The sequence below is a fragment of the Bos mutus genome, chromosome 13, assembly GCF_027580195.1.
Source record: "Bos mutus isolate GX-2022 chromosome 13, NWIPB_WYAK_1.1, whole genome shotgun sequence".
Lineage (NCBI taxonomy): Eukaryota > Metazoa > Chordata > Mammalia > Artiodactyla > Bovidae > Bos > Bos mutus.
The window spans coordinates 36,018,537-36,046,123 of record NC_091629.1 but is presented as its reverse complement, the minus strand read 5'-3'; the positions used below and the strand labels follow the sequence as shown (position 1 = coordinate 36,046,123).

The window sequence follows — 27,587 nt, the reverse complement described above, 5'->3', positions numbered from 1 at the left end:
ATAACTAGTAAATTCTTCATTGTTGTGTTTCCCAAGGAGAAACCATGCATATATCACCTTTGAAGGATGCTCATTGTCTGTTGGTGTGCCGTTTGTGTCTCAGAAAAGCTGGTACAGGTGGAAGGAACTGGGTTGTTGGTATTTTTAACAGGCCCACATTGATGACAGACGCTCTCGGGAATAAAGGACACAGACCTTCTGAGCTGTCTGTTTCACAATTCTGTGTTGAGGGTAGTCCAGGAGAGGCCTCTCAGGCCACCCTGGGTTCAGCTGCATCAGCAGCATCTGGAGCAACTTGCATGTTTCATGTTCTTCCATGTAGGTTTGCTGTCTTCTTGTGTTTATCTATTTGAGTAAAAGTAACAAAAAGCAGGATTATGGGGCTGGGCAGGATTATCCATATAAACCACGAAAGACTAAGGTTAGTCTTCTCAGACTCCTTTACTTCTTCCTGTCATCCCTAACTTCTCAGTGTTGGGGTGCCCTCAAGACACTCTTCTCTATTTGTATTTATTCCCTTGATGTCCTCGTGCAGATTCATTACCCCAAATACCACGTGTATGCTGATGACTCTCAAGCTGTCTCCAGCCCAAACCTGACACCCAGCCCTGAGTTTACATATCAACTCATGACATCTCCCCGTAGCTTTCAGGTAGATGTCTCAGAACTCAGCATGTCTAAAACTTTACTCGCCTGTATCTCACACTTTCTCCCCCCAGAATCTTCCCTGAATAGGTTGATGACAAGTTCCTCAGTCCCCACACCCTGACTTTCTCTTTTGTACCCTACATCCAGCCCATCAGGAAATCCTACTGTCTTGACCTTCATGTCTAGATTCCAAAGTACTTTTCATACCCCTGCTACCATCATCCTGGTTTGAGCCACCCTCATTTCTTACCTAGACTCCTGTTCTTTCTATTTCTGAGTTGCTGCCTTCATGGTCTCCTCAGTATAAATTAAATCATGATACTTCTCTGTTCAAAAATCTTCAGTGGCTCATCTCACTCAGTAAAAGCCAACACCATTATGATGGCTTTAGGGTCCTCATGATCTGCCCTTCTCTTACTTCTATGTCTTTATCCCTGGCATAACTGCCCCCTCCCACTCCAGCCTCCTGAGGTTCCTCAAGAAATCCCAGGCACATCCTTGCCTCAGGCTTTGCACTAGCTGATCCCAGTTGCCCAGGCGCATTTCTGCAGACCTTCACAAGCCATCTCCCACACATCCTCCACGTCTTAGCTCACATGTCACCTTCTCAAAAGTTAAGGTCCACCCATTCCGACCATTCTGCTTTAGGGTACCGCCAACACTCCTGAACCTCCTTACCCTTACCTTCTTTTTATTTGTGTAGTATTTACTCCTTTCTAACATGCTGTATAATATGCTCACTTTATTTACTGTTTGCCTCCATGGGGAAAGTAGTCCTTTGCTCTGTTCATTGATGTATTCCATGAGCCTAGAACAGGATCTGCCTCAATAAAGTACTGTATAAAAAGAAAAACAGAAACCATCAGAGAGATGGAAGGATCATCAGTGTCAGCACAGCTGAGGCGCCCAACAAGATAGGAGCTGAAGACTGTCCACTGAGTGGTGATCTGGGTGGGGGGTAGAGGTGCTTCTCTTTTGCCAGGGTACCCATTGAAGGGGTTTGCATTATGTGCCTCTCGGGAAGGTGGTGGGCTGAGGAAGGCTTAATTTCTGTTTCTGAAAGGGCAGAAGTTCAGTCCTGTAGCACCTTAGGGGGCCTGTCACCAGCCAACTGGGGCAGCCTGTCTTCAGCAGTTTGCTCTGAAGCTGCCTCTGGAAAGCCAACCGCATCCTGCAAACACAGATCTCAACAAAGAGTACCCGACTGCAGGGGCAGAGAGCCTTGTATCTGCTTGTAACACTGGAACAGTACACTGTACAAATTAATGAGTGAAAATGCCAATTTTTAAATTATTTAAACAGCTACCTAAGAGGTTTATTTGTTAGGCTCATTAGTCCTTTTAATCAGAAGTCAGTCTTTCTCTTTCCTGTCACAGTAGCTTTTGATGAGAGAACATTAAAATCATTTGCAGTTATAAGACCACTGGGACTTAGTCTATCTTAATCTTTAAGAAAGCTGTTGGCTTGAATTTAGTTGTTTTATTTTATTTATAAAGTATGTACTTACTTTGAATACATATTATTACATATAAGTTTATTCTCTATTTATATCTTCCTTATGAAAAGCTGATTGTCACTTTGATAATTAACTTTTCTCATTATTTTAAGCTTTATCGGTAAATTTTTGCTGATTTGATTAAATAGCATGCTTGTTACTGGTTATAATTATGGTAGAATTAGTTTTATTATTTGGATAAGCCATGATATGTCATTCTGATAAAGGCCTGGCAGAAGGTCAGGGCTCTCCTCTGGGAGTGCCTTGTGGAGATAGTATTGTCTACCGGTTGGGTCAGAAAGCTCATTCTCTTACTTTGTTTCCTTTGAACCAGGACTGGTTGTGATGACTCAGCAGAAAGGAGCTTGGAGTGGGTATTTGGGGGATTGTGTCCCTGACTGACCTGAGGTGTGGATGACAGCATGCTGATTCTGGGGGCTGGGATAATAACTCAGTACTTTGCTTTCTTACAGTTGTTTCCTCTCTCTGCTCCTGGTGGCTGCTGTGGTTTGGAAAATTAAACAAAGTTGTTGGGCTTCCAGACGTAGAGAGGTAAGCCTCAGTGAATAAAGATTAACGAATCCCTAAAGGAGCTTTTTCCTTCATATTTCCTTTAAGCATGTCAGTTTTAGCTGTGTAGTCATAGAGAGTAATACATGGTCAGTAGACTTCAATTAGTGCTATGTAAGCTATGTTAATTCTGCACCACATGGTTTTAACTTTCTAAAAAGAAGGTTTTAGGATTGTATTGACTCAGTTTTACCCTTTCTCCCAGACCCTGATTCCTTAACTCAGGCTGGAGATCTGAAGGCTTAGTAAAGCACAGCTTTTACAGGAGCCTTTCATGAGAATGAGAATAAAATCAGCCATTTAAGCATCTCAAAAATTTCTCATTATTCAAGGAAAGATAAATGTGTGTCTGATTAAGTATTTGCTTGAGTTTTATTTTTTAGTGTTGATTTATTTCCACAGCTCCATTCCAAAAGTAATATTAATAAGTCAAACAAATATTTATAATTGGCAAGTCAAATAAACTTGATTAAAAATTACAACACAAAAGCTGTTTATTGAAACTTTCACATGTGTTATTACTCTGCCTTTTAGTCATCATGTCTGTTGCATTGTTGCTAAATAGAAGTACACTAATACCTGGATTTTGTGCTCTTTGATCTTCTATATCTACTCATGCTTTTTTCTATATAAAAATTGATCTATAGAAAGATTTAGAGAACAGAAATATCTAGACTCAAAATACCCAAGCACTCAGCACTGTTCATGACATGAACAGTGGGGCCATGACATGGACCATTTCTGACCCATGTAAAGGTATTTTTTTTCGTAGAGGTAATGTTGTATCCTCTTTATGATCATTTTAAAAATTCAGTGGATAACATATTCAGAGGTTTTTTTAATAGCTGTATTACTAAGACATTTTAAAATCTCAACGAATTATGCAACATTCTGAAAAAAATAAGTTATCCAAATGTGTAATAAAGAAGTAAGAAACCACATAAACTAGTACCGGGAAGGAATCAAAAAATTATTTTGAGAGAGTCAAATTATTACTCTCTCGACAAAGGCTATTAGACACAGGCAGTTTTAATTTGAGATGAGCTTATGGAGATAATAATAGTCTACTCCTCCTTGGGTGTTTATGAGATTTAATTATTTCCAAAAAAATAAATTTCCTTTTTCCAGGGTAAAGGAAAAGATGGGAAACTTAAAAGAATCCTGATTCATTTTATGCATAGAAACCTTGAAACCAAAATTTGAGAAAGGTAGCACCAAAAAGTAAAGACCAGTTGCATAATGACTATAATGTGCAGCTGTCTAGTTGACCGTGTAGTAAAGGGATCATTTCATACCAGAGAACCTACTAGGATATGTTATATCCATGGGTATAAAAAAAAAAAAACAAAACCCTAAATTTTCAGTAGTAGCAAGTAATCATTTAATCATTTATTAATATCAGCACTCATCCTAGTTTAAAAATAAAACTCTTAGTAAACTCAAAAATAATACCTCCTCCACACTTTGAGAAATAACCAGGTAACCAACATTACTCATGATGAAGAAATACTCAAGGTTGTACCCAATAAAATCAAGATAAGTTAGTCATATTAAGAACTGACAGAAAAAAGAAAAAAAAAAAAACCCTGACATTTGAGCATTTCTAAGTTGTAGGCACTCTTCTAAGAGGTTTTATATTAAGGTTTTATATTTGTATAATCCTTACAGCAACCTATAAAATAGTTACTGATACTACTCCTGTTTTATAAATGAAGGAGCCGAGGCTCAGAGAGGCAAAATAACTTACCCATCATCACACAGCTACTTAAAGACACCAAACTATGTTTTGAATTTAAGACTTCTGTCTTCAAAGGCCATGTTCCTTCTAACCATCATGTAGTCCCAGTAGTGACTTAGTTTTGTTCTGGATGTTCTAGACTCTGCACTAAGAGAAAGAAAAATAAGAAGTTTTGTTCCTTTTGGAAAGGGGACAAAATCATTGTTTTCAGATAAGATTATTGAAACATCATACAAACATATATAAAAATAAAGTTTGTAAAAATAATTGAACTAATGTAGAAGACAAACAATCAACTGGAAAATAATCACAACATACATGAAAGAAAATGAGGTGAACACTTAGTAGAAAACAGGTTTCCAAAAAAGAATATGCTAATTACACAGTTGATCAGCCAGTAAACTAAGCTTTTACCTTTGTGATTTAAAATTTCTCTGTTACTGTGAACCTGTCCATTCAGAATATATTTCATCTCTTCTAAAATATCATTCATGATTTATCCCTCTCAGAACTGTAGAAGAATGATTTGATATTATTTATAACAACAAAAATAATAGCATCTAATACTGCTTAAGTCATTGCTACATACCAGGCCCTGTTTTAAAGGGCCTTTACTCCCATTATCTCCTGCACTTGTCATAAGGGAACTAGACTGGGAACTGGAAGCAAGTAGGTAGAGTCACTGTCTCACTGTGACTCCACACTTAGCACAGAATCTAGAGGAGGATTATTGTTATATGTATTTGTTGAGTAAATAAACTAATAGCTTTGTGAGATGTAGGCATATGATTATTGATATTTAACAAAATTTTTAATGTTAAAAATACCCTTCTAAAACAGAACATTCTGTTTCTAAAACAGAAATGCCATTCTAAAACATAGCCATGATCTATCCAGCCCAAGATTCTGTCTCTAAAATAGTTTTAAGGAAGTAGTTAAGTAAGGCCTCATTGTCTTCCACAGCATGACCTCAGAGCTTCAGTGACATGCCCAAATCTCTGATATCCCTAATGATATATAATTGACTACACACCATAAGCTAGGCACTAGCTACACACCATAAGCTAGGCACTGTGCTAGGTAAAACATCTCATTTAATCGTACTGATACTTTTATGGGATTAAAACCCCATTTCAGAGAGGAGGGAATGGAGGCCCAGAAATTTTAAATAACTTTTTAACATCACACAGCTGGAAGGAGTTGGAGCAGGTGTTCATATCCAAGCCTACCTGAATCCAGAGCCCTTACTTGTCCCTCTGCTCTGCAAAACTTCATGTTTTTTATGTGTTTAGTTTATACCACCTCTCTGAATAAAGCTCTCTTTCAGTTCTTAAATACTGTGTAACAAAGGATAGTTTTTGTTGCTGTGTAAGTATTTCGTCCAAGTTTCAGCAGGAAAAAAGAAAGCCTGGCTTTAATCTAGTAATAAAAATATGAGGAAATAGGATAATTTACGTACTTAACAAGCAGGCATCATAGCATTATATCCATCAGTACATTAATGTGTATCTCTAACAGATAAGGAATTTTTCTTTACTATAACAACAATATTGTCATCATAGTCAACAAAATTAAAAAGGTAATGCTTGGTCCATGTCCAGTTTTCCCCAGCTATCTCAGAAATATCATTTTGGAATTAATTTGTTTGAATCAAGGAAGATGAGCTATTTTTAATATGTAGTAGTCTCTAATAAAACCCCCTCAGTACTCTTTGCATTAATGGTTGCCGTATTACTCATCAGCAACTTCTTCGAGAGATGCAGCAGATGGCCAGTCGTCCCTTTGCCTCTGTAAATGTCGCCTTGGAAACAGATGAAGAGCCTCCTGATCTTATTGGGGGGAGTATAAAGGTGAGATTGTATTTCAAAAGTCCCTGTAACTTATCAAACCTCATGCTTCTCAGTGTGAGGAACCAGAGAGGGCAAGAGCCTCATTCTGTTACCTCTTACTTTGTCCTCTCTGTTTCTTCTTAGCAATAAGTCAGCACTGAAACTGTCAGCTATTGTCTTGCTTTCATTTTCCAATATTTGTTTCATGTTGTTAAGCAGTCTTATATTCAGGGAATTTTAAAATTTAAATAACTTGTCTGGTATTCTTTTAAGTTTCATGTGGCATAATACTTGAAAATTTGAAAATAACTGAATTGAACCATTGTCCTTTGTAAGTATTTAGGGGATTTTTTTAAATGGGGAAAAGTTATAACTGACTGTGAATTCTGTGGAAAATAAAGAATTCTAACACCTCCACCATTATGAAGAAAATAGTAAGACTTTCTTTTTTAACAAAATGATGAAATAGTTCAGATACCATTAGGAAACAATTATATGTCTATGGAGATATATATTATATACACAGACATGTCTATGGAGATATATATTATATACACAGACACATATATGTATGTATATGTGTGTGTGTATGTGCGCATGTATGTCCTAACATACTTACTGAAGCATTACTGACCTTACAGGAAGTATGTGAGATTTCCAGGGATTGTTTTCCTTTCCTCCTCCAGAAAAGAATAAACCATGAACCCAAACCACAACCATGCATGGTCTAAAGTGGTTCTAGATTGGTAAGATACCATGTCTCTCAGTTGAAGTAGATGTGGATCCTGACTGAGGAAAAATACACCCAATTCAGCCATTCAGGAGTCCCACAGATCAAGACCACAGAATCAGTGGTCACCAAGGACGAATGAGTAAGAATCAGCAGAAACAACAGAATTGACATCTAATGAATATGATATAGCTCTGTATGAAATGTTTAAAGAACTGAAAGATGGAATCATAAAGATGAGGAAGCCATAAGAGTCAAGAATGGCCAAGCAGACCTGAAAAAGAACCAAATGGAACTGTTAGAGAAATGGAAAATACAGTAGTTGAAATTTTTTAAAGACTCAGATTACATGTTAAACAGCACATCAGAGACAAGTGAGGAAAGAGCTTTTGAACTGGAGGATGACTCTGAAGAAATTACACAGAATGTAGAACAAAGAGATGAGAAGATGGAAAAATATGACAGATAATAAGAATATGGAGGATAGAATGAGAAGATCTAACATATATATTACAGTCCCAGAACAAATGAATGGAGGAGAGGCAGTTTTCAAAGAGCTGAGAATTTTCCAGAACTGATGGGAAATACAATTATTCAGACTCTTAACAAAATGTATTGTAAGCAAGAGTAAGGAAAGAAAGCAGAGGAAAGGTAGGAGAGAAAAGAAAACTACAGTTGGATTTATCCTAGTGAAACTGTGGAACTTCAAAGACAAAGAGAACATCTTAAAATTAGCCAGGACAGAAAAAGACCAGTACAATGTGGAAAAGTTGGAACCCTCGTGTACTGTTGGTGGGAATGAAAATGATGCAGCTACTGTGGGAAACAGTATTTCTCTTCCTCAGAAAAGCAAAAATAGAATTATGTACGATCTAATAATCCCATTTCTCAATATATACCCTGAAGAATTGAAGGCAGAGTTTTGACAATGTATTTGTACACCATGTGCATAGCAGCTTCATTCATAGTAGCTAAAAGCTGGAACCAACCCAGGTGTTCATTGACATAGGAATGGATAAACAGAATATGGTATATACATACAACGGAGCTTCACTCAGCCTTAAAAAGGAAAGAAACTCTGACCCATGTTACATATATGAACATAGATGAACCTTAAAGACATTATGCTAAGTGAAAGAAGTCAGTCACAAAAAGACAAACACTGTATGATTTCACTTATGAGAGCTACCTTGAGTAGTCAAATTCCTAGAAAATAGAATGATGGTTGCCAAGGTCTGGGGAGAGGAAGGAAGGGGGATTTGCAATTTGATGGGTATAAAATTTTAGTTTTCCAAAATGGAGTTTGGGAAATAGATGGTGGTGATGGTTGCACCATATAACACTACTAAAATGTATACCTAAATAATGGTTTAAGATAGGGACTTTCCTGGTGGTCCAGTGGCTAAGACTCTGTGTTCCCAATACAGTGGGCCTGGGTTCCATCCCTTGTCAGGGAACTATAGTAGTCCCTCATGCTGCAACTAAGAATGTGCTTGGTGCAACTAAGAGTTCAATTGGCACAACTAAAAGATCCCGTGTGTTGCAACAAAGACCAAAGATCTTGCTTGCTACAACTAAGACCTGATGCAGCCAAAGAAAGTGCTTTAAAAAAAAATGGTTAAGATAATGCTTTTTATGTTATGTGTATTTTCAGTTCAGTTTCTCAGTTGTGTCTGAGTCTTTGCAACGCCATGGACTGCAGCACACCAGGCTTCCCTGTCCATCACCAACTCCTGGAACTTGCCCAAACTCATGTCCATCGAGTCAGTGGTGCCATCCGACCATTTCATCCTCTGTCGAACCCTTCTCCTCCTGCCTTCAATCTTTCCCAGCATCAGGGTCTTTTCCAATGAGTCAATTCTTCACATCAGGTGGCCAAATTTTTGGAGCTTCAGCTTCAGCTTCAGCATCAGTCCTTCCAATGAATATTCAGGACTGATTTCCTTTAGGATTGACTGGTTTGATCTCCTTGCAGTCCAAACATCTAGAAAAACATCTATTTCTGTTTTATTGACTACACCAAAGCCTTTGACTGTGTGGATCACAACAAACTGTGGAAAGTACTTAAAGAGATGGGAATACCAGACCACCTGACCTGCCTCCTAAGAAATCTGAATGCAGGTCAAGAAGCAACAGTTAAAACTGGACATGGAACAACAGACTGGTTCCAAATCAGGAAAGGACTACATCAAGGCTCTATATTGTCACTCTGCTTATTTAACTTATATGCAGAGTAAATCATGCAAAATGCCAGGCTGGATGAAGCACAAGCTGGAATCAAGATTGCCAGGAGAAATATCAATAACCTCAGATATGCAGATGACACCACTCCTAATGGCAGAAAGTGAAGAACTAAAGAGCCTCTTGATGAAGGTGAAAGAGGAGAGTGAAAAAGTTGGCTTAAAACTCAGCATTCAGAAAACTAAGATCATGGCATCTGGTCCCATCACTTCATGGCAAATAGATAGGGGAAATGATAGAAACAGTGAGAGGCTTGATTTTTTGGGGGGCTCCAAAATCACTGCAGATGGTGACTGCAGCCATGAAATTTAAAGATGCTTGCTCCCTGGAAGAAAAGCTATGACCAACCTAGAAAGCATGTTAAAAAGCAGAGACATTACGTTGCCAACAAAGGCCCATCTAGTCAAAGCTATGGTTTTTCCAGTAGTCATGTATGGATGTGAGAGTTGAACTATAAAGAAAGCTGAGCGCTGAAGAATTGATCCTTTTGAACTGTGGTGTTGGAGAAGACTCTTGAGAGTCCCTTGGACTGCAAGGAGATCCAACTAGTCAATCCTAAAGGAAATCAGTTCTGAATATTCATTGGAAAGACTGATGGTGAAGCTGAAGCTCCAATACTTTGACCACATGATGCAAAGAACTGACTCATTTGAAGAGACCTTGATGAAGGGTTGAAGGCAGGAGGAGAAGGGGATGACAGAGGATGGGATGGTTGGATGACATCACCGACTCAATGGACTTGAGTTTGATGATGGCAGTAGGTGATAGACAGGGAAACCTGGTGTTTGCAGTCCCTGGGGTCACAGAGAGTTGGACACAACTGAGCAACTGAACTGAACTCTGCATATAAGTTAAATAAGCAGGGTGACAATATAGAGCCTGACACACTCCTTTCCTGATTTGGAACCAGTCTGTTGTTCCATGTCCAGTTCTAACTGTTGCTTCTTGACCTGCATACAGATTTCTCAGGAGGCAGGTAAGGTGGTCTGGTATTCCCGTCTCTAGGAATTTTCCACAGTTTGTTGTGATCCACACAGTCAAAGGCTTTGGTGTATTCAATAAAGCAGAAGTAGATGTTTTTCTGGAGCTCTGTTGCTTTTTTGTTGATCCAAAGGATATTGGCAATTTGACCTCTGATTCCTCTGCCCTTTCTAAATCCAGCTTGAACATCTGGAAGTTTACAGTTCACATACCATTGAAGCCTGGCTTGAAGAATTTTGAGCATTACTTTGCTAGCGTGTGAGATAAGTGCAATCTCACTCATCTTATGCCTTGGAGGCCAGACAGAATGAAAACCACAATCACAGAAAACTAATCTAACTGGTCACATGAACCACAGCCTTGTCTAACTCAGTGAAACTATGAGCCATGCCATGTATGGACCCCCAAGACAGACAGGTCATGGTGGAGAGTTCTGACAGAATGTGGTCCACTGGAGAAGGGAATGGCAAACCACTTCAGTATTCTTGCCTTGAGAACCCCATAAACACTATGAAAAGGCAAAAAGGTATGACACTGAAAGATGAACTCCCAGGTTGATAGGTGCCCAATATGCTACTGGAGAAGAGTGGAGAAATAACTCCAGAAAGATTGAAAAGACAGAGCCAAAGAGAGACACCCTCTTCCAACAACACGAGAAGAGTCTACACATGGACATCATCTGATAGTCGATACTGAAATCAGATTGATTATATTCTTTGCAGCCAAAGATGGAGAAGCTCTATTCAGCAAAACAAGACCAGGAGCTGACTGTGGCTCAGATCATGAACTCCTTGTTGCAAAATTCAGACTTAAATTGAAGAAAGTAGGGGAAACCACTAGACCATCCAGGCATAACCTAAATCAAATCCCTTATGACTATACAGTGGAAGTGACAAATAGATTCAAGGAATTAGATCTGATAGACAGAGTGCATGAAGAACTATGGATGGAGGTTTGTGACGTTGTATAGGAGGCAGTGATCAAGACCATCCCCAAGAAAAAGAAATGCAAAAAGACAAAAGGGTTGTCTGAGGCAGCCTTAAAAATAGCTGAGAAGAGAAGCTAAAGGCAAAGGAGAAAAAGAAAGATATACCCATTTGAATGCAGAGTTCCAAAGAATGGCAAGGAGAGATAAGAAAGCCTTCCTCAGAGATCAGTGCAAAATAGAGGAAAGCAATAGAATGGGAAAGACTAGAGATCTCGTCAAGAAAATTAGAGGTACCAAGGGAACATTTCATGCAAAGATGGGCTCGATAAAGGACAGAAATGGTATGGACATAACAGAAGCGGAAGATATTAAGAAGTGGCAAGAATACACAGAAGAACTATACAAAAAAGAGCTTCACTACCCAGATAATCATGATGGTGTGATCACTCATCTAGAGCCAGACATCCTGGAATGTGAAGTCAAGTGGGCCTTAGGAAGCATCACTACGAACAAAGCTAGTGGAGGTGATGGAATTCAGTTGAGCTATTTCAAATTCTAAAAGATGATACTGTGAAAGTGCTGCACTCAATATGCCAGCAAATTTGGAAAACTCAGCAGTCGCCACAGGACTGGAAACAATCAGTTTTCATTCCAATCTTAAAGAAAGGCAATGCCAAAGAATGTTCAAACTACCACACAATTGCACTCATCTCACACACTAGCAAAGTAATGTGTATTTTACCACATTAAAAAATAACTAAGGGGAAAAAGTTTACTACAAAGGAATGACAAAGTGACAGCTGACTTCCCAGATGCTACAAGTATTGAAAGAGAACTGCCAGCCTCAAATAGTGTACCCAGTACCTACCTTTCAAGAACAAGGATAAAATCAAGATGTCTTCAGACTGCAGGGAAAACTGAGTACTTGCCACCAACAAACCTGTATGAAAGAAGTATATAAAGGATGTGCTAGAAAGGGGGCCAATTACCCCAGGAGGGTGGAATAAGAAGCAGTAGTGAGTAAATCAGCTGATAAACCTCTGTAAATCTAAGAAAATATTGTCCTGATAAAATAGTGATCATTTGTGGGATTGAGAAGAATAGACGAGCCTTAGTAACATCCCATGTCACTCAGCAGCCTGCAGCACAGCCAGTAAAACACTGTCTCGAATTTCTTGTCAAGAGCCACACACTCACCTTCTGGCCGTTTGTGCTGTGTGTTCTTCATCGGCCTTCTTCATCTTCCAGCATCTTTTAATAATGGGCAGCTGTCTCAGACTCAGTCTTTGGGCCTCTCCTCACATCTTTTACATCTGCACCTTTGGTTATTGCCTTAGTCTGTTCAGGCTGTTAACAACAAAATATCAGAGACTGGGTAGCTTACAAACAATAGAAATTAATTTCTCACAGATCTGGAGCCTGGGAAATCCAAGATCAAGGTACTGGCAGATGAGTGTCTGATGAAGGCTTGCTTTCTGGTTCATAGAAGGCACCTTCTAGCTGTAATTTTTTTTTTTTTTTTTTTTGCCATACCACCCAACTTGCACAGAATGTTAGTTCCCCAACCAGGGATTGAACCTGGGCCCTCAGCAGTAAAATACAGAGTCCTAACCACTGAACCATCAGGGAATTCCCTCTAGCTGTAGTTTTACATGGTAGAAGGGGTGAGGGAGCTCTCAGGGTCTCTTTTCTAAGGGCACTAATCCCATTCGTCCTGATCATCTCCCAAAGGACCCATTTCCAAATATTAACATTAGGTGTTAAAATTTAACATGAATTTTGGGAGTACATGAATATTCAGACAATAGCAATCTTTTTATCCGTTGTGGATGTAAACACCCTGAGCTCACCACTCAAACTCTCCTGTGAGTGTCCAACTCATATATCAGGTTGCTGGCTCAGTATTCCCACTTGGATGTCTTAATAAGCATCTGAACAAACTTAACATGTTCAAAACAAGAGACTGTTCCCCACACCTGCTCCTCTGGCATAACTTCCCCAACTCAATATGTTCTAGTTGCTCAGTCCAAAATCATCCTTGACTTGTCCTTGCTCTCATCCTCACTGGACAGCCCATCTATCAGCAAGTCTTTTTTACTTTATCTTCAAAACTATGTCCTGACTCCTGTGCCACCACTTCCACCACTGTTAGCTATCACCTTGATCTAGGCCACTATCATCTCCCACCTGGGTCATAAGTGATTTCACCACTTCAGCCGTTTTACTCATCTAGTCATTTCTCTGTGCTCCAGTTTCTTCAACCAGTTTGAAGAAACTGATGGCATAATTTTGAAGATGGCCCCCAAGATTCCTCTCTCATGTTTGTTCAATCAAACACTACTTCAGATTCTGCTGTGAAGAGATTTTGCAGAAGTAATTAAAGTCTGAGGGTGGACTTCCCTGATTGCAGTGGATAAGAATCCCCTCCCAATGCAGGAACATGGGTTTGATGCCTGATGCAGGAAGATTCCACGTGCTGTGGAGCAACTAAGCCCATGAGCCACAATTACTGAAGCCTGCATGCTATAGGGCCTGAGAGCCACAGCTAAATTGTTTTTTTAAAAGTCTGAGGGTAGTTGACATTAATATATAGGGAACACTTTCTCTGACTGGTGGCAGAAGAGGAACCATGAGAAGTACTTGAGCACTGTCACTGGTTTCATGCTGGAGAGACCTTATGAAGAGGAATATGAGTGGCCTCCAAAAGAAGAATGGCCCTTGGCTAACTGCTAGCCAGGAAATGGGGACTTCACACCTAGAGCCTGGAGGAGCTAGATTCTGCCAGCAACTTGAATGAGTCTTGAAGCTGGTTCTTCCCCAGGGCCTCCTGGTAGGAGTGGAACCCAGCTGATAACTTGAGTTCCACCTTCTGAAGATAAGATCTGAGACCCTCAGAACCTTTGTGAGATAGACTTGAGAATTCTTCCTGAACTGAGTGGGGGCTTCCCTGATAGCTCAGTTGGTAAAGAATCCGCCTGCAATGCAGGAGACCCCGGTTCGATTCCTGGGTCTTGAAGATCTGCTGGAGAAGGGATAGGTTACCCACTCCAATATTCTGACCTGGAGAATTCCATGGACTGTATAGTTCATGGGGTCACAGTCAGACACGACTGAGTGACTTTTACTTTCCAGAACTGATAGAAGACATAAACAGGACCTATACCCCTAAGCAGAGAACCCTACAGAGCTCTCACCTGGACTTCTGACCTAAAAAACTGAGATAATAAATAGGTGCTGTTTTAAGCTCCAGAGTTTGTGATTTGTTTGATGTTTCATAACAATAGAAACTAACGAAGGGGTGTCTTTAGAAATCACATGGAGTAAGAAGGTGTTTCTTAGGGAACACCATTTTAGGTCATTCTTTGTTTTCTTCCACCAGACTGTTCCCAAGCCCATTGCCCTGGAGCCGTGTTTTGGCAACAAAGCTGCTGTCCTCTCTGTGTTTGTGAGGCTCCCTCGAGGCCTCGGTGGAATCCCTCCTCCTGGGCAGTCCGGTGAGTAGATGACAATTATTGACAAATGAGGGTTATGTGTTAGATGTGTGAAGACTCCTTCATGTTCATAGGGAACTTGGTTATAAAAGTGATATTGCATTCAGGCAGACCTAGGAAACATTGCAGGTTTGGTTCCAGAAAACTGCAGTAAAGCAAGTATCACAAGGAAGTGAGTCACACGAATTTTTGTTTTCCCAGTATACATCTGTTATGTCTGTATTATACTGTAGTCTGTTGAGATGCAACAGCATTATGTCTAAAAAGACACGGTTCCTCATTCATTTAATTTAAAAATATTACTAAAAAATACTATTATCTGACAATGCAAGGTTGCCATAAACCTTCAATTTTTTAAAAAAACAACAACACAGTTATCTGTGAGCACAATAAAATGAGGTATACCTGTAGTGCCTGCCTCGTGTCATTGTGAGGATTTGGAAAGATGATCCCATTGCCCCTGTATTCCTTAACCCCTCTTTCTAAGGTCACCATTCCTTCCTGGAAAATATCTGGATCTCCTCACTTCATCAGCCTCCTTAGCCTGCTTCCAGCCAAACCTTCCTTTGCCACCAATGCGTCCTCCCCACCGGCTGTGTTGTTCCTTTACTTTCTCTTTCATTGCTGTCCCTTAACTGAGGCTTTCTCCCTCTGTGCTCCACACACTCTTCCTCAGTCGTCTTACTTCATGGCTTCCAGCTGGCTCCTTCAAGCTAGTGGTTCTCAAATTGGTATTTCTAGCATTACTGTAGCACCTATTTTCACTGTTCTGTTTCCTTCCCAGCCCTTATCATCAATTTAGTTGCAGTGAATGTATAACTCTTATTTTTATTCTTCTTTTTTCATGTAACTATCTTAAACATTTTTATAACTTAGTATATATAATATCTTACCCGTTTTTTACAGCTGCTCTATCAAATACATGAATCATAATTTAGATAAACATTCTTTAACTGTTGAACACAAAGGAAATGTGGAATACAGTTTGGGAAGTATCTTGATTAATTATGGAGTACTTTGAAGGGATGCCTCAAGTAATAGAAATGGTTTAGTTAGCTTTCAGTTGCAGTGATCCTGCAGGCCTCAGGTCTGGGTCTGTGGTGTTCTCATGAGGGAGGACATTAGACATGGCCAGGTCAGGGTTTATTGTCTTCATGTCATAAGTGAATGGCTTGATTTGCCCTCATCTAGGGATTTCTGTTGGAGAAGGCAATGGCACCCCACTCCAGTACTCTTGCCTGGAAAATCCCATGGACGGAGGAGCCTGGAAGGCTGCAGTCCATGGGGTCGCTGAGGGTCAGACACGACTGAGCGACTTCACTTTCACTTTTCACTTTCATGCATTGGAGAAGGAAATGGCAACCTACTCCAGTGTTCTCACCTGGAGAATCCCAGGGACGGGGGACCCTGGTGGGCTGCCGTCTCTAGGGTCGCACAGAGTCAGACACAACTGAAGTGACTTAGCAGCGGCAGCAGCAGCAGGGATTTCTGTGAGTTGAGCCCCTAACTTGGCCTTGTCCATGTCAAGGGCAGAAGGGCCCGTTGACGTGATGCTCTGGAGCAGTGTCTTCTGTCAGTGCCCAGCTAAGCAGACACTGACTGGTGCTCCCCGAAGGCAAGGTGCTGGGGGTGCAGGGGTGACAGACGTGCGGCACTGTGGCCTTCCCTGCTCCAAACTTTGCCTGATGTGTCCCAATCTGATGAAGACCTGCTGCTCCCTGCTTGAGACCTACCAGTAGGATGGAGCCATCTCTGCCACCCCCTTCTCTATTTCCCCATTTTATTTATTTATTTTTATTAAAGTATAGTTGATTTACAAGATTATATTAGCCTTTCAGGTGTGATCCAATATTTTTAATAGACTGTACTACATTTAAAGTTATTACAAAATAATGGCTAGTCTCCTTTCCAGTCTCTACACCTTAAGGTTCCTTGTGCCAAACCCAAGGCTTTTTTTCTCTTTCAGTGTGAGTTTATATTCCCCAATATTAAGTAACCTCTACCTTCTGTCTTTCCCAGGTTCATATCTCTAATTCTGTTCTCTTCACCAAGCTTCATACTCAGTTATTAGATTGCCTACATGACCTGTCCACTTGTGCTTCAGTTCAGTTCAGTCGCTCAGTCGTGTCTGACTCTTTGCGACCCCACGAATTGCAGCATGCCAGGCCTCCCTGTCTATCACCAACTCCTGGAGTTTACCCAAACTCATGTCCATCAAGTTGGTGATGCCATCCAGCCATCTCATCCTCTGTCATCCCCTTCTCCTCCTGTCCCCAATCCCTCCCAGCATCAGGGTCTTTTCCAATAAGTCAACTCTTCGCATGAGGTGGCCAAAGTATTGGAGTTTCAGCTTCAGCATCAGTCCTTCCAATGAACACCCAGGACTGATCTCCTTTAGGATGGACTGGTTGGATCTCCTTGCAGTCGAAGGGACTCTCAAGAGTCTTCTCCAACACCACAGTTCAAAAGCATCAGTTCTTCAGCACTCAGCTTTCTTCACAGTCCAACTCTGACATCCATACATGACCACTGGAAAAACCGTAGCCTTGACTAGATGGACCTTTGTTGGCAAAGTAATGTCTCTGCTTTTGAATATGCTGTCTAGGTTGGTCATAACTTTCCTCCCAAGGAGTAACGTCTTTTAATTTCATGGCTGCAATCACCATCTGCAGTGATTTTGGAGCCCCCCAAAATAAAGTCTGACACTGTTTCCAGTGTTTCCCCATCTATTTGCCATAAAGTGATGGGACCAGATGCCATGATCTTAGTTTTATGAATGTTGAGCTTTAAGCCAACTTTTTCACTCTCCTCTTTCAGTTTCATCAAGAGGCTTTTGAGTTCCTCTTCACTTTCTGCCATAAGGGTGGTGGTCATCTGCATATGAAGTTATTGATATTTCTCCCAGCAATCTTGATTCCAGCTTGTGCTTCCTCCAGCCCAGCGTTTCTCATGATGTACTCTGCATAGAAGTTAAATAAGCAGGGTGACAATACACAGCCTTGATGTACTCCTTTTCCTGTTTGGAACCAGTCTGTTGTTCCATGTCCAGTTCTAACTGTTGCTTCCTGACCTGCATATAGGTTTCTCAAGAGGCAGGTCAGGTGGTCTGGTATTCCCATCTCTTGAAGAATTTTCCACAGTTTATTGTGATCCACACAGTCAAAGGCTTTGGCATAGTCAGTAAAGCAGAAATAGATGTTTTTCTGGAACTCTCTTGCTTTTTTCAGGTTTATCAAATCTAAAATGTCCAGAATGGAGCTTACGTCTTTCCAACCAGTTTGGTCATTTGATCTCCATCTCAATAAAGGAATTCACTTTACTGAGGAATTTAGCCAGTTGCTCAAGTTAGAAACTGAAGCTAAAGAGTCATCCTAGGCAGTCCTCACCTCTCTATGTATAATTCATGGTCAAATTCTGCTAGTCCTGCACCTGGAGTCTCACTCTTCCACTTGGTTTCATTTACTCTGCCACATCTCCAATCTAGTCTCAGCTGCCATCTCTCTCCTGTAGTCAGCTGCTTCTACCCTTGACCTCTAAAATCACAGCCCCGCCCCCCGACCCCCACATCCAAGCCATTCTTCTGTAGCTAAAACCATTCTTTCAATAAATAAAGAATGGTTATATGTTCCTGTGCTATACAGCCTATCCTTGTTGCTTCTGTTTGATACATAGTAGTTTGTATCTCTTAATCCTATACCCCTGTCTTGCCCCTGCCTTCCCTCTCACCACTCGTGACCAGCACTTTGTTCTCTATATCTGTGAGTCTGTTTCATTATATATGTATTTATTTGTTCTCTTAGATTCCACATATAAGTAAAAACCTGGAGTATTTCTCTTTCTTTGTCTGACTTCACTAGGTGTAATAATCTCTAGGTTTTTTCATATTATTGCAAATGGCAGAATGTCATTCCATTTTATAATTGAGTGGTATTCCATTGTGTTTGTGTGTGTGGGGGTGGGTGTGTATACGCACACCACACCTTCATATCCATTCATCTATGTATGGATACTTAGGCTGCTTCCGTATCTTGGCTGTTATGAATAATGCTGTGACCATTGTGTGAACATTCAGGTGCATGTATCTTTTTGAATTAGTATTTTTGTTTTGTTTGGATGTATACTCAGGAATGGAATTACTGGATCATATGGTAGTTCTACTTTTAGTTTTTTGAGGAAATTCGATACTGTTTTCCACAGAGGCTTCACCAGTTTACATTCCCACCAACAGTATACAGGGGCTCCTTTTTCTCCAAATCTTCACTGACATTTGTTATTTGTGGTCTTTCTGTTGGAGCCATTCTGACAGATGGGAGATGATACCGCATCGTGGTTTTGATTTGCATTTTCCTTGTGATTAGTGATGTTGAGCAACTTTTCATGTGCCTGTCGGCCATCTCTATGCTGCTTGTTATCTTCTTTGGAAAATGTTCAGGTCTTCTATTTTTTTAATTGGGTTGTTTGGTTTTTTGTTGAATTTATGAGCTGTTTGTATATTTTAGATATTAACCCCTTATTGGTCATATGATTTTCAAATATTTTCTCCCATTTAGTAGGTTGTCTTCATTTTCTCAGGGTTTCAAGGAAAGTTAAAAAAAAAATTAAAGTTTAATTAGGTCACATTTATTTATGTTTGCTTTTATTTCTTTTGCCTTATTGACAGATCCAAAGAAATAGTGCTACAATTTATATAGAGTGTTCTACCTATGTTCTCATCTGGGGTCTTTATGGTTTCAGGTTTTACATTTGGGTCTTTATATATGTGGTGTGAGGAGATGTTCTGATCTCATTCTTTTATGTGTAGCTGTCTAGTTTTGCCAGAACCACTTACTTATAGAACAGATTTTTCTCCATATATTTTTCTCCGTATATTCTTGCCTTCTTTTTCATAGATTAATTGACCATAAGTGCATGAATTTATTCTGTTTTTTATTCTCTCATGGCTCTCTACTCTGTTCCACTGATCTGCGTGTCTGTTTTTCTGGGGAAACCATGCTGTTTTGATTACTCTAGCTTTTTAGTGTAGTCTGAAGTCAGGGAGCATGATATCTCAAGCTTCATTCTTTTTTTCTTTTTTATGAGATTGCATTGGCAATTCAGGGTCTTGTGGTTCCATATAAATTTTAGGATTATTTGTTTTAGTTCTGTGGGAAATGTCATGGTTATTTTGATAGGGGCTGGCTTAACTCTGTAGATTGCTTTAGATAATATGGACATTTTAATAGTATTCTTCTAGTTCAAGAACATGGGGTGTCTTTTCATTTCTTTGTATTATTTTCAGATTCCTTTGTAAATGTTTTATAGTTACCAGATTAAAAGTCTTTGGTTAAGTTTATTCTTAGGAATTTTATTTTGTTTGATGTGATTTTAAACGAGATTATTTTCTTGCTAGTTCAATTATTAGTGTATAGAAAAGCAATAGATTTCTGTGTATTAATCTTGTATTCTACAACTTCACTGAATTCATTTATTCTAATAGTTTTTTGGTGGAGACTTTAGGTTTTTCTGTATATAGTATCTTATGTGCAGATAACAGTTTTCTTCCCTTCCACTCTGGGTGTCTTTTCTTTTCTGATGACTGTGACGAGGATTTACCCCTACTTTAAACAGTGCCCTTCTCTGGACTCCCAAAGCCCCTGGCTCTGTCTTTGCTATAACAGTGGTCACTGGTGTGGATTCCCCACTGCATGCCAGGTACTAAACCTGGCACTTAAAAGCTGCTCAGCAGGTGGAGTAAGAAACTCCTCTAGCATGGCTCCTGGAGGCCTCAACAGGGCTATGAGCCTGTCTGGCCTTTTCACAAACATAGGAACCCAACTTCCCCAGGATTGTGCCTTCCCTAGTGAACATCGAGTTAATCAATTACCAATACAGAAGGGAGAATGGACTCACCAGTCCCCAAAGCAAAAGCGGTAATGGAGGTGAAAAGCCAGCTACCATTCTACAACTTGCCATTAGTTCACTCACTGACTCCTCACACAAGCCTGTGCTGTTCCCCATTTACAAATGAGGAAACTGAGGCACTGGGAGGTTAAAGAACCTTGCTTATTCCAAAGTCTGGCCCCAGAGTCTGTCCTAACTCTTATTGTGGTATAGATATCAAAATAATAATAGTTCTAGCTGGGCAACGTGGGATGAATCTGAATTTCATCATAAATAGTGCAGCTTTTTTTGGAGAAAACGACAGGTGAAACTTGAAAGCATGTCTGTAGTCTTACTTAAATGCTCCACCACCAGGCAGAGCACTTTGGTTGGTTGATCTGCTGGAAAGTAAGGTACTGCTTTTATGTAAAAAGGGGAGAGGAGGAAAATATGTATGTGTACAAATAAACCCTGAAAGAACATATACAAACTAACAAAAGCAGTTACTCTGATGGGAGGGGGGAATATAGAGGGAGATACAGGTTAAAAGTAAGGTTTTTCCCGTGTATATACTTTATTTATTGCGCCATGGGAATGTAAAAAGAAAGTTTTTCAATTATTTTCTAAATAAAAGCAAGTTGTTCCTGTGTTCCTTCTTTGGGTTCTCCCAAGGGCTCGCAGTGGCCAGTGCCCTGGTGGACATTTCTCAGCAGATGCCAGTCGTCTACAAAGAGAAGTCAGGAGCAGTGAGAAACCGAAAACAGCAGCCCCCTGCGCAGCCTGGGACCTGCATTTGATGCTGGGGCCGGGACTCCCTGTGAGCAAGGAGTGGCGTGCCAGAGCCGTCTGCCAGGAGGGAGCAGGCAGGGAGAAGATGCTATGCGGGGCTGAAGACTGGAAACCCTCGAATCATCCACCTCCTCTGCATGTTCACAAGCTTTCTTTGACAGTTTCTCCCATCTGTACTCCAGCATCTAACCTTTTACTTTCGTATAGGAAATAATTGATTTCGTTACAGGTCCGGGGTGATCCAGTTGTTGCTGGAGGAGGCCGGTGTAGAGCGAGTGAGAGAGCTAGGAATGACACTCAGGTTCACTTGTGGAAAACTGTCCTTGGGACTGTCTCAACTGTGCAAAAAACAAAGATGTAGTGTTTACAAGTAGACATTTATCATCAGTCATTCTTGAATGTGGTCTTTTAAAAACTAGTCAGATGAATTAACTTTTCATCTGAAGCCTGCTATCTTTTTTAAAAGATGTGCTATTTATTCTTGCACGATTTAGGCAAATATCTCTCTTCCAGGGAGTAACTTTTTTTCTAGTTGAGAATTAATAATGGTCCATCTCTTGAATCATAAGATAGAAGGGGGCTATTTTAAATGTCAAGGTCAGCAGTGTTACTTGGAATGTAAACTGATGTAATATGTAGTTTTCTGTAGCAACGTGATTAATTTAGTCTTAATCCATTTGAGGTTCTCTCTCTCTCTCCCTCCCTATCCTTCTCTTTCCTCTTTACCTCTCTCTGTCTCTCTGTCTCTGCCACTCACGCTCTCTCTCTCTCACACACACACACTAAGTGCCTAGACTTTAAATAGATCTAGCAATTGGAAAGTTAGTAAGGATAAGTTTTTACATAATTGCATTCCTACATTCTTAGAAAACTTAAACAGCTATCATTGGCAATCTGGTCTTTTATAAAATCTAATTTGCAGCCAGGAAGGTTTTCTCACCCCAAGAAACATTTAATGTAGCAGGGATTGAGAGGAAAGCAGAAAGGAAGGACCTAACTGTGAATGCTCCTGTTTTTCAAAAAGGACACTAGGCATGTTCCCATGTGCCTCCCTGCCCCAGACTTGGCCTAATGTTTGCTTCAGCCCCTCTGGCCACTCCTGCCCAGGCACTGCAGAGAGAGGGGCTTGCTCATGTTACGTGTCTCCCTTGAGCTGAAAAGAGCATGACAGCACTTGGGACCCCTTGATCAAAGAACAGCATTTGTTTCTGTAGCCTGTGTAAGGTGGTGGGTCATTCTTCATTCCCAGGCTGCAGGTGGAGTGCCAGGAGAGGCTCGGTCTCCTGTTGTCAGGCAGAACCTGCCCAAAGCCTGGAGAGCAGCCTGGAGCTGTTGGGCCTCTTTCCCCCAGGAGGGACCCAGGCCTCCCATGCTCCCTCCTAGATTCAAGGGGTGGCTGTGGGGAGGGCAGTGAGTGCTGATAAGGATGAAAAGCATGAGAAAAATGGACAAGGAGAGAAAACCATGCCAAATGAAGTGACCAAATTGAAGTCGTGACCAAATTGAAGTGGGGTAGAGCAGTCCCTGCTCGTCTCCCCAGGCCACTGCCGGGATGTCGTGTTGTCCTGTCCGTGGTGCTCTGTATTCTGGCATTATGCAGCAGCCTCCCAGGACCTCTCTTCTGCTTCAAAACCCAGGAGTTCTCTAGCATTACCCTGGGGGGAAGGGGGGGTAATGTGCAGTGTGCAGAGGCTCAGGAAGGGTAGACCTTTAGACAACAATGCTCAAGTTTGTGAATTTGGAGAAATTAATACTCAAAAGAGCAAAACTGTGGCATTTCACCTTTATGTGGAGTACCTAGAGAGAGGGAGTATTATCTCTTCCCCAACACTAACCCCTCCCATGAAGAATTGCCTGGAAAGATGTTTTCGAGGATGTCAAACCATAAAACACTGTCTGATGCACAAAACACCTCTACTTTGAGACTTGCCTCTCAAAATGCTGCTTTTTCACATCATTGTTAAAGAGCAGACGGTTCTAGAGAAGATCCCTCCTCTTAGAAGCTCCCTACATCTCTGCTCCAGATCACGGTATCCCCAGAGAGCCTGCCATGGACTGGCCCTTCACCCTGTAATTACCACGAGGCCATTGGAGAGGACCCTCCCACAAAGGAAGTCCTTGTTTGTTCAAAGGACTAGTGTTTGCTTGGCAAAGAAGCCTCCTCCCCATGGTAGTTCCATGCCTTGAAATAATAAGCACCGTGTCCCATAGCCACCTGGTTTTCTTTTTTTCTAAAAGATAATGTTTATTTTTTAAAAGGACGGAAGGAGCAAGTGAAGTTTAATTCTGCTCCGACAGTAGAGAAACAGCTGAATCCAGCTGCTTCTCCTTTGCAGCCAGTAGCAAACAGCTTTCTGCAGGCTCGGGCCAGAAGAAGGGGGTGGCAGGAGAAAGAGGCGCTCAGCTTAGAGCCAGTTACTGAGAGGAAGTCATCTGGAACTTCAGAGCCTGTATGTAAATTAAAATAGTTATGAAAACATAGATATTGCACTTGTACATAACTATACAATAGTGTCCGAATGTTTGGACAGTCAGAGTGTACATAAAACAAAAATATCTTTATGTATTTTTATTAAACATAACGGTGTCCAAGTTTGACCTAATGTGTTTTTGTGCCATATAATGGATATCCAGGCTCAGAGAAGTCCTCGTACAGTGATGATAAAGCCGAGACAGGCATCCCCGTTGTGCCCATGTGTTCAAATGCATCTGGGGCCAGTTGGATAACTTTTAAAGCAGGACTCGTCTGTCAGTGCACGTATGAAAGTGTGGGCAGCGTGTGAAGAGGCTCGCTGGCAGCTGCAGTGTCTTTGTCACTGTCATCAGTTCTGACGTGCATTGTAAATCTTCCTGTCGGCCTCTTGGTGCTGTGGGTAGCCGGGAGTAGACCAGTCTCGTCCTGAGAAACGTTTCTCTTAGACTTAAGATACAAAGACTACACCGTAGATCTAGTCAGATTTTCCAAAAGGGGGTTTTTCAGGCTGCATTTTGTTGTGATTTTGTGTAAATTTTTGATGACCATTTCCTAGGACCATAGTTAACTATACTGCAAACCGGGGGTGGGAGTGGGCAGCTGCTTTGTTGATAATTAGCTCCTCCTGTTTCCCCATGGAGACCCTCACCCTTGCCTCCTGCCCTCTTCCCATACTGTTTGGGGAGAAGTCTTTGTTTCCTGTGAGGATCACCTCTAAATGTGGGAGGAGGTGTGGAGAGAAAGCAACCATATGCTGCCTGAACTAACCTGGAAGAAAAGCAGCCCTGGACAGAGACTGTCAGCATAGGGAAAATACTGGAATATCAGTGGTAAGGCCTGAGGTAACAAGATTGGAGATGCACCAGGAAGTCTGAGGCAAATGGAAAGACCAAAGCGGTATTTTAGAAAAAGACACTTTACCTTTCAGTGCAAATCTTGCTCCTTCAACTTAGTAGAGTGTATTTAGAGATGGGGTGGGAATGATTCAACTATTCACTAAGTACTTCACTGACAACCTAAGCTAACACTGGGGCAGTGACAGATGGAAAAGCAGCTCTTGAGAATTACAGCAGAATCCAGCTCCTCAAACCTGTCATCCCAGGAGACCTTTCCTTGCAGTGGTTTCTGTGAGAATTGGCCCCCTGAGGACAGACCCAGGAAGGCGGAGGGTCTAGCCTTGGACCGTGCACCGGCTCTCAGCCTGAAATGTTTACTCAGTTTACCAAATGGCTCAAACCATAAAAATCACCGTGATGGTTTGTAGATAGCCAAGCCCACCAAGGGATGTTTCCCCTGAGTTGTCCAAATTCATGAACACCCTTCACCTGCAGGGAGGTGATCTGTTGGAGAGGAGAGGAAAACTGGCGCCTTCTCTTTTAAAGGCAATAATGGAATTGACTTTCAATAACTGAATTTGTGCACAAAACATTCTAAACACTAGTGAAGCCTGTTTTGTTGAACTAATTCTGGCTCTGGAAATGTTTTATAGTTATTTACAGTTTTGTTTGGGGAGTTTTTGGTTTGGATTCAAGCTTAGTTTGTTAATATGTATAATTTAGCATATATTGCACTCATGTAAATATGGAGTAAGTATTGTAAACTATTTCATTGCTGGGGATTGTGGGTGTTATACATACATTTAGGACTGCAATTTTTTGGTATTTTTTGTATTGTAAAATAACAGCTAATTTAAGCAGGAACAAGAGAACTAAGGGAGGTCTGTGCATTTTAAAAATAAATGTGAAGAACTTGTATATAAACAGAAGTAAATACTATAATATGAACTTCCTTCTGAAATAAAAGTAGATCTGATAAAAATGTGGGTTTTGTTCTGAGTGTTTGTGTTTTGTTTCACTTATTTTTACAATTTGGTCAACAGAACCTTAAGAAAAGGGAGAAAAATGTTTTTAAAAGTTTACCAGTTTTCAGACTGCCTCAGAGGAAGCATTTGGCAATCTGACAGAGGTGTAAATCAGCAGGTGGGCACCTCAGACACCTCTGGGCAAAACTGGGCCATGAGGTGTGGGAGGAATCCTGAGCAGTTTGTGAGCAGATTTCCCTATGTCCCCATCATGGCCCTCTTTGCCCTTAACACCCCAGTGCTGGAGACAGAGACTGGTATGCAGGACAGCTCTGCTTGGGCACCATCACACCTATGCCAGAGCCTTACCGGCTGCCCTTGTTCATTCAGCTTCTTGTCCTCTCGTATGTGTGCTTAGTCACTCTGTTGTGTCCGACTCTGTGACCCCATGGACTGCAGCCCACCAGGCTTCTCAGTCCATGGGGATTCTCCAGGTAAAAATTCAGGAGTGGGTTGCCATGCCCTCCTCCAGGGGATCTTCCCAACCCAGGGATCGAACCCAGGTCTCCTACATTGCAGGCAGATTCTTTACCAACTGAGCCACCAGGGAAGCCCTGTCCTCTCGGGCTCCTGCTAAATCTCAAGCAGATAGATTTAGTCCTCCACAGCCACAACATTGTCATTGATCTTGAATTTTGATGAAGGTACATATCCATTCACAAACTTGTCTGTACGCCTTCTGTACCTCCAGCCCCACTTTATGCATCTCCTGACCTCAGAAGAGATTCAGAACAGTCCATTTCAGTGCCGTGATGCTGAGTTCAAAAGGTCTAGAAGTACCTGTGACTGATTCATGTTGATATATGGCAGAAACCAGGACAATATTATGAAGTAGTTATCCTCCAATGAAAAGAAAAAATCAAACTAAGAGTTGGATTTTTTCATCAGGATTGCGGTTCACCCTTAAATATGTCATGTACATATACAATTATTTGTGCAGAATGTCTGAGAATTTGAGATTTTGTGTAAAATCTGTGCTGTCATATGTTCTGTTTTGTTTTTTTAACTGAAGGGACTGAAAATCAATGCTCTTCATACTTAGTGCAAATAAATCACACTTTTGCATATTAAAAGGGAAAAGGTCTAGAAGGACAAAATCGGCATGAAGTAAATAAGAGTCTAGAAGAAGCACAAGGAAATGCTATGTTCATACAGGGGAGGGTGGGTGAGGCAGCAGGTCCAGGCCAGGAGACTGGAGGAGGCCTGCCGACCAGAGCTTGGGCCTGAGCCAGGGTGGGAAACAGCTGAACTACAGCCCACTGACAAGTTAAGGAGGACCCTGATACTGTCCTGGGGCAGGTTGCGGGAGCCACCAGCTGTTTCTGACTGGCTTAAGACCTGTGATGTAGTGAGAATGTGGTAGTTGGCCGCAGCATCAACAGCATCTCTGTCTTCTTACAGTTAAGTCAGGGCCATGAACTGGGCTTTAGCCAAGAAATCTTGGAAAAAGTTCCAAACTTGGCGCAAAACCATGGTCACCTGTTAAAGACATTGGAGGTAAAGAAAGGCCCACGTCACCACTTCGAGGCAAGCCGCCACACTAGCAAGAGCTGTGTGCTGTGTGTGTTGGTGGTTTTCATGTTTTTAAGGTCAGGCTAGTGGTTTCCTGGGGGCTCGGTGGTCCAGAAGAGACAACAGGTTCAATCCCTGGTCTGGAAGACCTGAGAAGGAAATGGCAGCCCACTCTAGTATTCTTGCCTGGAAAATTCCATGGACAGAGGAGCCTGGTGGGCTACAGTCCTTGGAATCACAGAGTCAGACACAACTGAGTGAATGAACGCACACTCACAGGGTATATGGCATTAGCTTAGTGGTCAGGCAGCAGGCAATGAGAAAACAGACACATCAGGCAGAACAGCTGGGGATCCCTGTCAGGCAGTGGCAGAACATCTGATGTGGCTATGATGTTGGATAACTTGTAAAAGCAAACTATGTGTCTACTGAGTTTTTGTTC

The 27,587-nt window shown here is 41.3% G+C and overlaps 1 protein-coding gene across 1 annotated transcript in view; it reads left to right on the top strand.

Moving 5' to 3' along the window:
* ATRN (attractin) overlaps positions 1-25,584 on the top strand; it is a 189,237-nt gene extending 163,653 nt beyond the window's left edge. The window contains exons 26-29 of the mRNA XM_005893974.2: positions 2,617-2,695; positions 6,194-6,301; positions 14,540-14,654; positions 21,183-25,584. Coding sequence (XP_005894036.2) covers positions 2,617-2,695; positions 6,194-6,301; positions 14,540-14,654; positions 21,183-21,307 — 427 coding nt within the window. The 3' untranslated portion in view covers positions 21,308-25,584. The remainder of the gene's footprint in view (positions 1-2,616; positions 2,696-6,193; positions 6,302-14,539; positions 14,655-21,182) is intronic.
* The last annotated feature ends 2,003 nt before the right edge of the window (positions 25,585-27,587 follow it).